The following is a 10,261-nucleotide window of genomic DNA, read 5'->3' as shown; positions in this document are numbered from 1 at the left end:
AAGCAGTAACCATTATATGAAATCCCAGCCTTATCAAAGTCAGTACCTTGCTCCCACTGAATCTGAAAGGCTGAGGATTTTATTCCAGAAATTCAAACTGACTGTCAGTCAAACAGTCTGATTGCATGCGGAAATGTAAATTAGGGGCAATGATTTTATAATCCATAATCTAGGCTGCATGAGAAAAATGCTTTAAAAATTGTGTGACAGTATCTTGCTGTTATATTTTTTATAATCATTTGAAAATAATTATATATATATATTCTGAAGCCCATGGCAAGATTTGCATTACAGTAGTTCATGCCGAGCCTGACTTTTTTCCATGAGTGTCACAAACAATGCTTATTTTTCCAGTGTTGTGAGGGTATCTGAATTTGTTCCTGTGAAATTTCAATGCAAAGTAAATCCAGATGGATTAAATCAAGACTACTGCTGAAAGGCAGGGGGAAAATGAAGAGGGAAGGAAGGAGTTCGGATTATAATACCGAAACAAAAGATATATGGGCATATAAAACAGTAAAAGACAATTAGAAGATATATTTATACTAAATTAAAACTTTATTGACTAATGTTCTCCAGACAACATGATCTGATGGACTAAGGTTGCAAACATGCAATGAAGTTGAACACAACAGTAGTTTAACATGGAATGTCAAACAAATTAATATATTGTAGTAAATGAAACCATTTATCTATGTTGCTGCAAAATGAAACCAAGCTATGTATTTCCTTGGTCAATCTGTGTTCAGCTAAGAGGCAATGCATTTGAAGAAACTGGTACATTTCTTTAGCATATATTTCAAATAAATTAGCTAGAATTGTACTCTTTTAAAATCAACTTCACTTGCATTTCAAACAAAACCTAAGTGTAAACACTAAAGTTGCTAGAGCCATCTAGAAAGACCTAACTGTCAAACTTGGAGTGGACATTACAGTTCAGTAAATGTGAATATTTAGTACAAGAAAAATACCAGTTACTGCAAAAGTCATGTAGGCATATTTTATTATTAATCCAGCACAAAGCATTTCTTCTAAGTTTCTCACATAAGACTAAAGCTTGCTTACAGTACTACAACTTCTATCATTCAAGCATCATTATTACCTATCAGGGAGATTGGCTAGATGACCTAATGGGTCTTTTCCATCCCTAACTTCTACAAAAGAAAATCATTCATGCCAGGAAGAACATGGTTCGCTACATCTTGGGCTTGATCCTGTAGACTTTGTTCAGGCAAAACTCCCACTTATTTAAAAGAGAGATTTTCCAGAGCAAGACATCCAGGATTAGGCCTTTTTTTATTTTTTAAAAAGCATCCATTTAGGATACATGGAAAATATTATATAGAATTAAAAAAATATATGACATGTGCTTCACTTGCATTGAAGGAATCAGAGAATGTAAACACCATAGTGGCCCATATCTTCACAATATCCACAAGAAAGTGTCAACTGCAAGTAAAGTGTGTGCGTATGCTTCTCAACTTATGCTTCTGAGCGTGTTTTGTGTATACCTTTATCTCCATGTCCACACACATATGTGCACCCTTAAAATACATAAAGCTGTGAAAAAAAATCACTAAAGTCAGTTACTTGCCTGTCTTAATGCTTAAATCTGCAAGTGGCACCAAACTGGATTTTATATGATGCTAATAAACTTTACGTGAGCAGCAGGACATTAATATTACTGTGGACAAGAGAGTGTGGTTGCTGGTTCTACAAGCGTGGAGCCAACCCACTTACGCACATCACAAAATCTACCTGCATGAAGGGCTGGAAAAAGCAGGTGACCAAAGTACTTCCTGGTGGGCCATGTCTGAAATTTGAGTTGTAGCCTGTCCTCACAGAAGCCTTTCAACAACCTGGAGGACCATATAGGAAAGTTTACCTTCAAAGTGCACTTTTTAAGAATGGAATGTTCTTGACAGGGAAATGATCAGAGGCAATCCTGGATTTTTTGCTTGTTGAATAGGAAAAACGTTTTCATCTTCAGACAGCACTTCACCCTGACAAATGTGAGTTCACTTATTATTGGGTTTTAGAAGATTCTTTAGAAACAAACACAATAGTACGCACATACACATACACTCAGATATTTACAGCCTTTCTAGAAAAACAACCCCCTACCTTAGTAATGACTACTTATCTTTTTCCTTTTTTTTTTTTCTTTTTTTTAGTATTTAAATTCTTTAAACCAGCTACATTAAATACCAATGTGTATTGTACCACCCCACACCAACCCCACATCTCCCCCAAAAAACAGCAAGTATTTTAAAAGTTTGTTTGCTTGTTTGTTTTTGTTGATTTTTTTTTCTTTTTTCTTTTTTTAAATGTGATTGTTAAAATCTCCTGCTTGAGACTATTAAGTACCACCTCCACTGGAACAAGATCAGCACTGACTGCATCTTCCAATGCATGTCGTTTCATAGTCGAGCAAGTACTGCAGCAAGAAGCTTAGATCTCCAGGTCATCAGGTCGGGGCCTGCTGCTGGCTCGGCTGCTGGCTCTGCTGGGAGGCCTCTGGTCCACAATGGTGAGGGGTTGCAGCTCATGTCCTGACGCCAATTTTTTAGTGTTCTGGTGCTCATCAGGGAAGTCGAAGGGCTGGGCATGCGAGTTGGAGATGGTGCTGCCAGCCTGCCCCATCCTGTTCTGCTCCGCACTGTAGTTGGCCCAGTTTTGCTCGCTAGCTTGCTTATTGTAGTTACGACAGGAGGAATTATTCCTGTCTCCGGTAACCAGCTTGTACCCTGGGGGAGACATGGGAGACAAGGGGGCGGTCGGTGAGGAACACCCATTGTAATAAGCATATTTGGGGGAGCCACAGTCCTTGGAAGGGCTCATGGTGCCACTGTGGGAGTAGGGGTCGGTTTTCCCTTTCACACGATCCTTGACACCCTTGAAGAAAACATAGAAAAGCTCGATGATGTTCAATGCAAGAGACACCAAAGACACTACCAGCATGAAGACGATGAAGATGGTTTTCTCAGTTGGGCGGGAGAGGAAACAGTCCACTCTATGTGGGCATGGGTCTCGCTCACAGGTGTAGATGGCACTCAGGCTGAACCCATAAATGTACCACTGTATCAGCAAGAAAGCCACCTCAAAGACAGATTTAAAAAGGATGCTGATGATGTATGTACGGAGCAGTCCCCCACGCATCTTCACCTTGCCATGCTCTTCAATCCCATACTTGAATTTCTTAATTTCTATTTGTTTGAGGTGCATATCCACATTGACACCATCATTCTGGACCACCTTGAGCTCTTCTTCTCTTTTGTTCAGCTTCTCTTCTTTCCTCATCACGTAGAACACATGCGCCAGGTACAAGAGTGTTGGTACAGACACAAATATGATCTGCAGAACCCAGAAGCGCACATGGGAGATAGGAAAGGACTTGTCATAGCAGACGTTCTCGCAACCAGGCTGTTGAGTGTTGCACCGAAAAGCAGACTGTTCGTCTCCCCAAGCAGACTCGACTGCCGTCCCCAGTAGCAGGATTCGGAAAATAAAGAGGACAGACAGCCATACTTTCCCTCCTGCAGTAGAATAAGCTTGAACCTTGTCAAGAAGTTTTCCCAAGGCACTCCAATCACCCATCTTCACGGGATGCTGGTTAAAGAATGAAACAAAGAAAAAAAATAGTGATGGTTGAGACAGCTCTTTAATACTTTTGATGCACTGAATCAAACAGATCAATGCTAACAGTGCAGTGGTGTAGCTTTGTTTTAACTCATGTGTTTTAGTTAAGTTGCTGGCAGAGTGGAAAGTAAGGGAAACTTTAAAGATAAATATTATATTATGTCTCAGAACACAGTTAAAAACGGTTTCTAATTTCACTTCAGTTTTCAAGAAGTCCATGAAAACCCTTGGCTGCCACTGTGGTTTGCTCAAACCAGCCTTCTTAGTGGCAGCCTCAATTCAATGACCAGTACCTGCCTCAGGCAGAAAACAGCTGTGACACACTACTGAAGCAGGATGTGGAAACACTTAATGGCACTGCCTGAATATGCTAAGAATAAATGAAAGATTTCTCTTGCTCCTGTGTAGCTCATTCATGGTGATTTTTATATTCAGTCTTTAAGTGAATAGAAAAGCAAAACATAGTACATTTTGTATTTAGGTTATACTATGGTCAGATACCAAAAATTTCATCATTGCAAATGTGTGTTAAATTTCCTATGGCAACATTAAACTCAGCTATTGCACAAATTACTGCGTGTGATACATTTAAGAGTACAGCTCTTAATGATGCAAAGTTTTTACTATACTTAACTTCAGAAAAAAGAAAAAAAAAAAACACTTGCTATGTAAAACAAATGTATTGCATTAGCATTTGCAGCACAAAGATCAACATCAGTATTCTTTACCCATATTTTTATGAAAGAACCAAAAATATTAAATACATCAGGTGTAGATAAGCTCAAATCTCTATATTGGAAGAACTGGTTTCCTAGCTATCTGTGTCTTGCTTAATTTATTGTCATTTCAGCTTTGTATTTGCATCTTTTTACATTTAAATTCCTTCACTTTACTTTGAAAGGAAAAAAAGATCTAGCCAGAAAAAAAAAAAAAAAGTAAACGAGCACTTTCTGTTTTTAAGGCAATTCCTGGCGTGCAGTTTGCATTCCGAATGTTGAACACTGGAAGTTTAAATTGTCTCTCTCAACGTAAGTGTGTATCCTCGGACACACGCAGCTTCTTGGGCATATCTGTAAATGCACAGGGTGACATAAAACCAGTATTCTGACTTGACATTCTAAATTCCTAGGAAAAACAAAGTTCACTGCAGGGATTTTATGAACTTGAAAATGGTAATCTTTTCTGGACAAAAACTTACATTTTAGCTTGCCCCACATGAATAAGCATGTGAAATTGGGCACCTAAAAGAAAAAAAATAAGCAAAAAAACTTCCCTTTTAAAATAAATGTTACTCAGCAGAGGTATTTGTTCAGTGCATGCTGAGTAATCTCTTCCCAGTATTAATAGTTTTGACAATGTTCAAACGATTTCCTTCCCATCACATCATGGATATATTCCCTAGTGAAGGTCATTTATAGAAGAAAGGAAAAGGAAAAAAAAAAAAAAAAAAAAAAAAAAAAAAAGACAATAAAACCTTTTCTGGATAATTCATAAAATAGGAAATTTTAGCACCAAGGAGATTTTCTTTCAAGAAGTGGTGAGTCACTGGAAACACAAGATTATAAATTTGGCAAACTCAATCATAACAATCTATGCCAAATTAAAATAAATAAATAAATAAAAACGCATCATCTTTTTTGCCATTGGAAAGAGTCTGAGAGAATAATGGGAGACAAGTGTTTAAAGTACTTGCTCCAAGAGCTCAGAGACGACAATTATCTTTGAACTCCTGCAAAATATCCCAGGGCCATTTCTCCACTTAGTCAGCTTGCTCTGAAGTGTAGAGGAAGTTTACCTACTGGGGTGTTCAGACCCTTCCTCACATAATTAGTTTGTCACATGACTGAAGTCCCATCAACGGATGAGGTCTTCTTCAGACTTTTAAATCTGGGAGCCTCACTGGGAGAAATATACAATGCGTTTCTCTCTGACATATTCTTTTAGTCTTTCCGAGGTTTAGTCATTCCCCGGAAAGATTAGTTTATCGGTTCAGGTTGGTAGGAATGGAGTCAGCACATGAGCATGGAGGTCTCTGAAAAGGCTAGAATGAAATGTTACCACGTTCCTCCTTAAACTGAGATTGTTAAAACAGGGAACAGTCTGTAAATGTACAACATGTTAAGTTTGTTTTAAAGGCAAACTATTTTCTCCGTGTCCTAGAAGTGGAAGTGGACAGAAGGAGCCTTTTTCAAGTAACAGCTTCTTGATTTAATTAGTGAGCTTTCTGATGATTTGAAACTACTGAACTGACAGAGTTTCCTCAGACTCTATGTATTTTTTTTACTGCCTAAATGTTATTTCAGTTTGAAAGTTTGATTAAGAAAACAGAGGATGTGTTATTTCTAGGCAGCTATATGTTGTTTGTTTTTTAATTATACTCAACTTTGGTCAATTAATGTAACATGATTTACTTCAGTATTGACCTACTTAATCCCACACCTGCGATATTTCAAGAATTTACTACCTATTTTATAATTTGCTTCAGCATGCAAAATTACTAAGCTTCATTTATATCCTCTGGCAATATAAACTCCAGGAGGAAACATTCCATGCTTGAATTACTCATACATAGTTTTGGAAAAAAAAAAAACAACACTTTTTTTTTTTTAAGAGATCAGTTACACGCTAGCCTTTGCCAGTGATAAAAACCCACATCAATTCAAAACATTGTGCTGTTAATCAGATAACCTTGTGGTGGCACAAATATATTATTCCTCTACTTAAGTGGATTCTGTTGCTTTATGAAACACAGTACTTCATATTGCTTTAGAGAAAACTCATGCATCGGATCTAACTTTTTCATTTTCAGAACACTGAAAGACCATTTTTATTAACTGATTACAAAATACGTTTACTATGTATAAAAAGATGTTCTTCATCAAACAAATATGTATTTTAGTTTTGTAAATAGTTTGAAATTGATGGAAGATTGCCTTTAAAATGATTTATTCATCCTTCAAGTCTCTTTTTAACAATTAAACTTCTTTTAACAGTTCCACTAAATAACACAGGTTGACCTGATCTACTGGTACAATTTCGGCACTTCAGGAATTTAAGGATATGGGTGATGATGCATATGTGCATTCCATGAGTTCTTACTGATTATTACTTACAGGATTATTTATTTATTTGTTTGTTTATTTGAGTTGGACTAATGCAGGCCTATTAACCTTTTTAAAAGTGGATTTCTGCCAGCTTCTACTGCGTGTGGGTAAAGATAGGGAAGAAAAAAAAAAAAAAAAAGCAGCAGGAGATATGACAGCATTCATCTGTAAAGGCTTTTGGATGACCACATATATAAGAAATCTGATTTGCAAGCCACAATTAAGAAATTCTAGAACTATTTTTTATGGACAACATTCATCATGTCATCTGGTTCATATTTTTCAGGAAGAATAATATAAACTCAGTGCTGTGGTAACATGTCCAGGTCTGACTACAGTGTTAGAAGGTCACATGCTAGTGGACGGAAGAGCAGTAAGGGTTTAGAGTGTGATCTAAAACAGGATTGTGCAGCTGAAGCAGTCAGAAACAGAACAAAGTTTTTGTTCTCCTATAAAAAATTAAGCACACATAAAAATTAAGTAGTCAGCAAAAGAGAAGCTTCTGGACCTTGAACATCAACCAACGTGATCATTTCCCAAAAGTAACCAGCACTGGAGAGAAAGCAAGTGAGATGGACAACTGAAAACATTTAGGTGGGTTGCAATAGCGAAAGATAGTTTTCTGATATCTCACAAAAATTAGCAAATGTCTTTTAGACATTCCCCTGGAAAGGTGCTGTTCATTTAATCTGCTGGACAAAGGTTACACTCTAAATGGCTGCAGTAAGTAGAATTTCAAGTGCCTCAGCTGTCTGCTTTTTTCATTGTCTGTTGGTATTGTTGGTGGTCAGACACCAGTGATCTTCCCCATAGACTTTGCCTCTCCCATGTAGTATTCTCTACTGCCAATTCACTTCTAAAACATAATTACAAAAAGACCCAAAGCAGCCAGAAGCAGTTTCTTGAACACTCTCTAGTGGTACAGGTCATGTCTACCCTCTACGTTATTGCCCAAATTCATCCCTCTTCTGACTCACACTGGAACTAAAAGAAATGCCGAATTCCTTGAGGGGGCCTCGGGCCCTCTGACGTTCATACTTGCAGATTTTGAAATTTGTAACTCTAACAAGTACGTGTACAGAATAAGCAACAGACCAGATGCCTCCATGAGAGATATATTCTGTGGGTAATATCTGGGGGGGGGGGGGGGGGGGGGGGGGGGGGGGATAGAAAGATGGGGTGGAGTGTACCAGAGACTGAGGAAGGAGAGAAATGTATCTGATGAAACAGATATTGCTCAATGTCATCTAACCTTCCCCATGCCCACAAAAATCCTTGGCCTAAACTGGCGTTCATTTCAGAGACAAATAAAACTAATCTTGTAGGTTTGCATTATGTGGAAGCAGAGATAACTTTGCAATGTTGAATCTGTTTGCACTCCTGAGCATATAAGCATTCAGATTTATGTCACAAATTAAATCCCTTGTGTCCCTCTCTTCCTCCTCCTGAACTCAGCCTGCCGCTCACCCTTCTCCCATTTGTATGCTTGTTAGGTATCATGGGTCAGTGCCAGTGTTTGGCTTTGAAGTTTTTGAAGGAAACACTTCAGTAAACATCTCAAAGACTAGAGGCTTAAATTCTCCAGTGTAGTGTGCTGTCCAGATGTTAAAAATGGCAGGATGAAAGCTTCACACCAGTCCTCCAACTTGTTCCCTATACACTAACGCACATGCAAGCGCACACAGAAATCAGGCACAAGGTGTTCGTAGGACATTTTTATCCCCATTACCATAGGCTTTCAGGAATTTCATGTCTAAAGGAGCTCCTCAGACAAAATATGCCCCTACACATGGCTTGCTGGTTATCATGAGGCAAAACTAAGGACAGACATAAGCACACAATATTCTTGTTTAGAGAGAAGAGCGTGCTACTTGATAAGATAGATCCCGCGCTTCGTATTTCAGTTGAAGGTCCCTTCTCCTGCTGTTTCCTTTTTCATGTTGTTCTTTCACTGTTTGCAAGCAGCAAGCAACAAACGCAATACGAAATCAATCCAAGTATTGCAATTTAAAAAACTTGTGAGTACGCCAAGAGATGCTGCTCAAGCATTCCTCTTCCCCACTTTTTGAAAGTATTTAAGCCTTCAAGGTAACATAAAAGGAATGTGTCATATTGGGATTATGACACATATTGTGTATATTCTTTCACAGCTCTTCCTAGACAACTTTCATTTATATCCACCCAAGACTTTCACAGACATTGCCAACGTGGTAAGGCATATCATGATATCTCACATTCCTTCTCTAAAATCCCTTTACTGAGGTTGCTAAAACAGAGTAACTATATACAAACTAGGTTAAAACTCCGTAACCCACGTCTGGCTTTTATCACATCTGTTTTCAAAGAAAAGGGGAAAAATCATCAGAAAGACCACGTGAAAGTCACCACGTTGGTAGCTGCTGCATTTAACAAAGCAACTAATTAAGAACCTTGCTCTGCACAAGCGAGTCGGCATCAGTCGGGGCTGCCATAGGGAAGCCAAATGAGTGGGGTGTAAGTGGGGCACACTGGGGACAAAGTCTCACTGCTACAAACTTCTGGTGGGATTTCAGTGCAAAGGAGAAGAGCAAAGAACACCTAAGTGTTTTTTTTTTTCTTTTTTTTTTCTTTTTTTTTTCTTTTTTCTTTAAAGGAGCTCATTTAGGCAGAGACAAGCACACAGCAGTGATTTCACTGAAACATGAGCAACAAGTCTGCGTCCCAGCTGTGCAGGCATAATTTCACCGCAGTTCCTCTCTCAGTGGCGCATGGTTAGAAGTTGTAGTCGGGTCGTATTTTCAGAAATGTATAAAAATATGACAAAAGGAAGCAAAGAATAATCCCTGTAAGTTTAAACTTACACGCATGCTTTGTTTTGTTTTGTTCTGTTTTCCCTAACAAGTTCGACCACCAGCGAAATAACACGAAGTTCTTAGAGTGGAAAAAAAGTTTTTAGAAAAAAAAACGTATATACAAAAAGATGAGAAAGGAAAACTTTCAACTTACCCTTGCTGATCAGCAGTGAAGCTGGATCAGGATACTTCTCTGGAGGGTTAAAGTAAAATGGAAGAGCACGTTCAGGCACTCAGACCTGTCTATTTAAACTTTAAAAGTCTACTGCTGTTTTGTATTTTTCATCCTTCCTTCCCCACTAGTGAAAGAAAAGTGCTGATACCTCGTAAAAGTTTTTTCTAACTTGGAACACTGGGAGAGCTTTTAACAAGTTTTCAAGCCTCTGACTGTGAAAGAGGAGGGGAAAAGGAGGGGTAGCAGCCCAGGAGGAGGGGCACTCTGCAAATGGAGAGGAGGAAGGTGGGGGAGGAGGGCGAGAACTGACGGCACAGCAAAAACGGGGACGGCCAGGAGGAGAGCGTGAGCTCCTTCAGGTCGGCTCCTGCTGATGCAACAAAACCGCGGCCAGGGCAGGCCCCCGGCTCCCAGCCCCCGTTCCCCAGCTCCCGGTTCCCGGCCCGCCCTGGCCCAAACCCGGCCGGGAGAGGGAAGATGCTGCGGGTGGGGGACCGGCGTCAAGCTCCCGG

The 10,261-nt window shown here is 39.1% G+C and overlaps 1 protein-coding gene across 1 annotated transcript; it reads right to left on the bottom strand.

Annotated features, from left to right (window-relative positions):
* Positions 1–535: 535 nt before the first annotated feature.
* Positions 536–9,961, bottom strand: GJA1 (gap junction protein alpha 1). The gene is made up of 2 exons (XM_084284115.1): positions 9,729–9,961; positions 536–3,609 (listed from the first exon to the last, which is right to left on the bottom strand). The coding sequence occupies exon 2, from the start codon at positions 3,595–3,597 to the stop codon at positions 2,452–2,454; it is 1,146 nt and encodes a 381-aa protein (XP_084140241.1). The 5' UTR covers positions 3,598–3,609; positions 9,729–9,961; the 3' UTR covers positions 536–2,451.
* Between the last annotated feature and the right edge of the window lie 300 nt (positions 9,962–10,261).

Source organism: Netta rufina (genome assembly GCF_964035555.1).
Source record: "Netta rufina genome assembly, chromosome: 3".
Classification (NCBI taxonomy): Eukaryota; Metazoa; Chordata; class Aves; order Anseriformes; family Anatidae; genus Netta; species Netta rufina.
Note: the sequence above shows the minus strand (reverse complement) of the source record. Positions and strands in the feature narration are given on the sequence as shown.

Coding starts and splice junctions, on each gene's coding strand:
- GJA1 (XM_084284115.1), bottom strand. CDS start 3,597: ATGGGTGATTGGAGTGCCTTGGGAAAACTTCTTGACAAGGTTCAAGCT.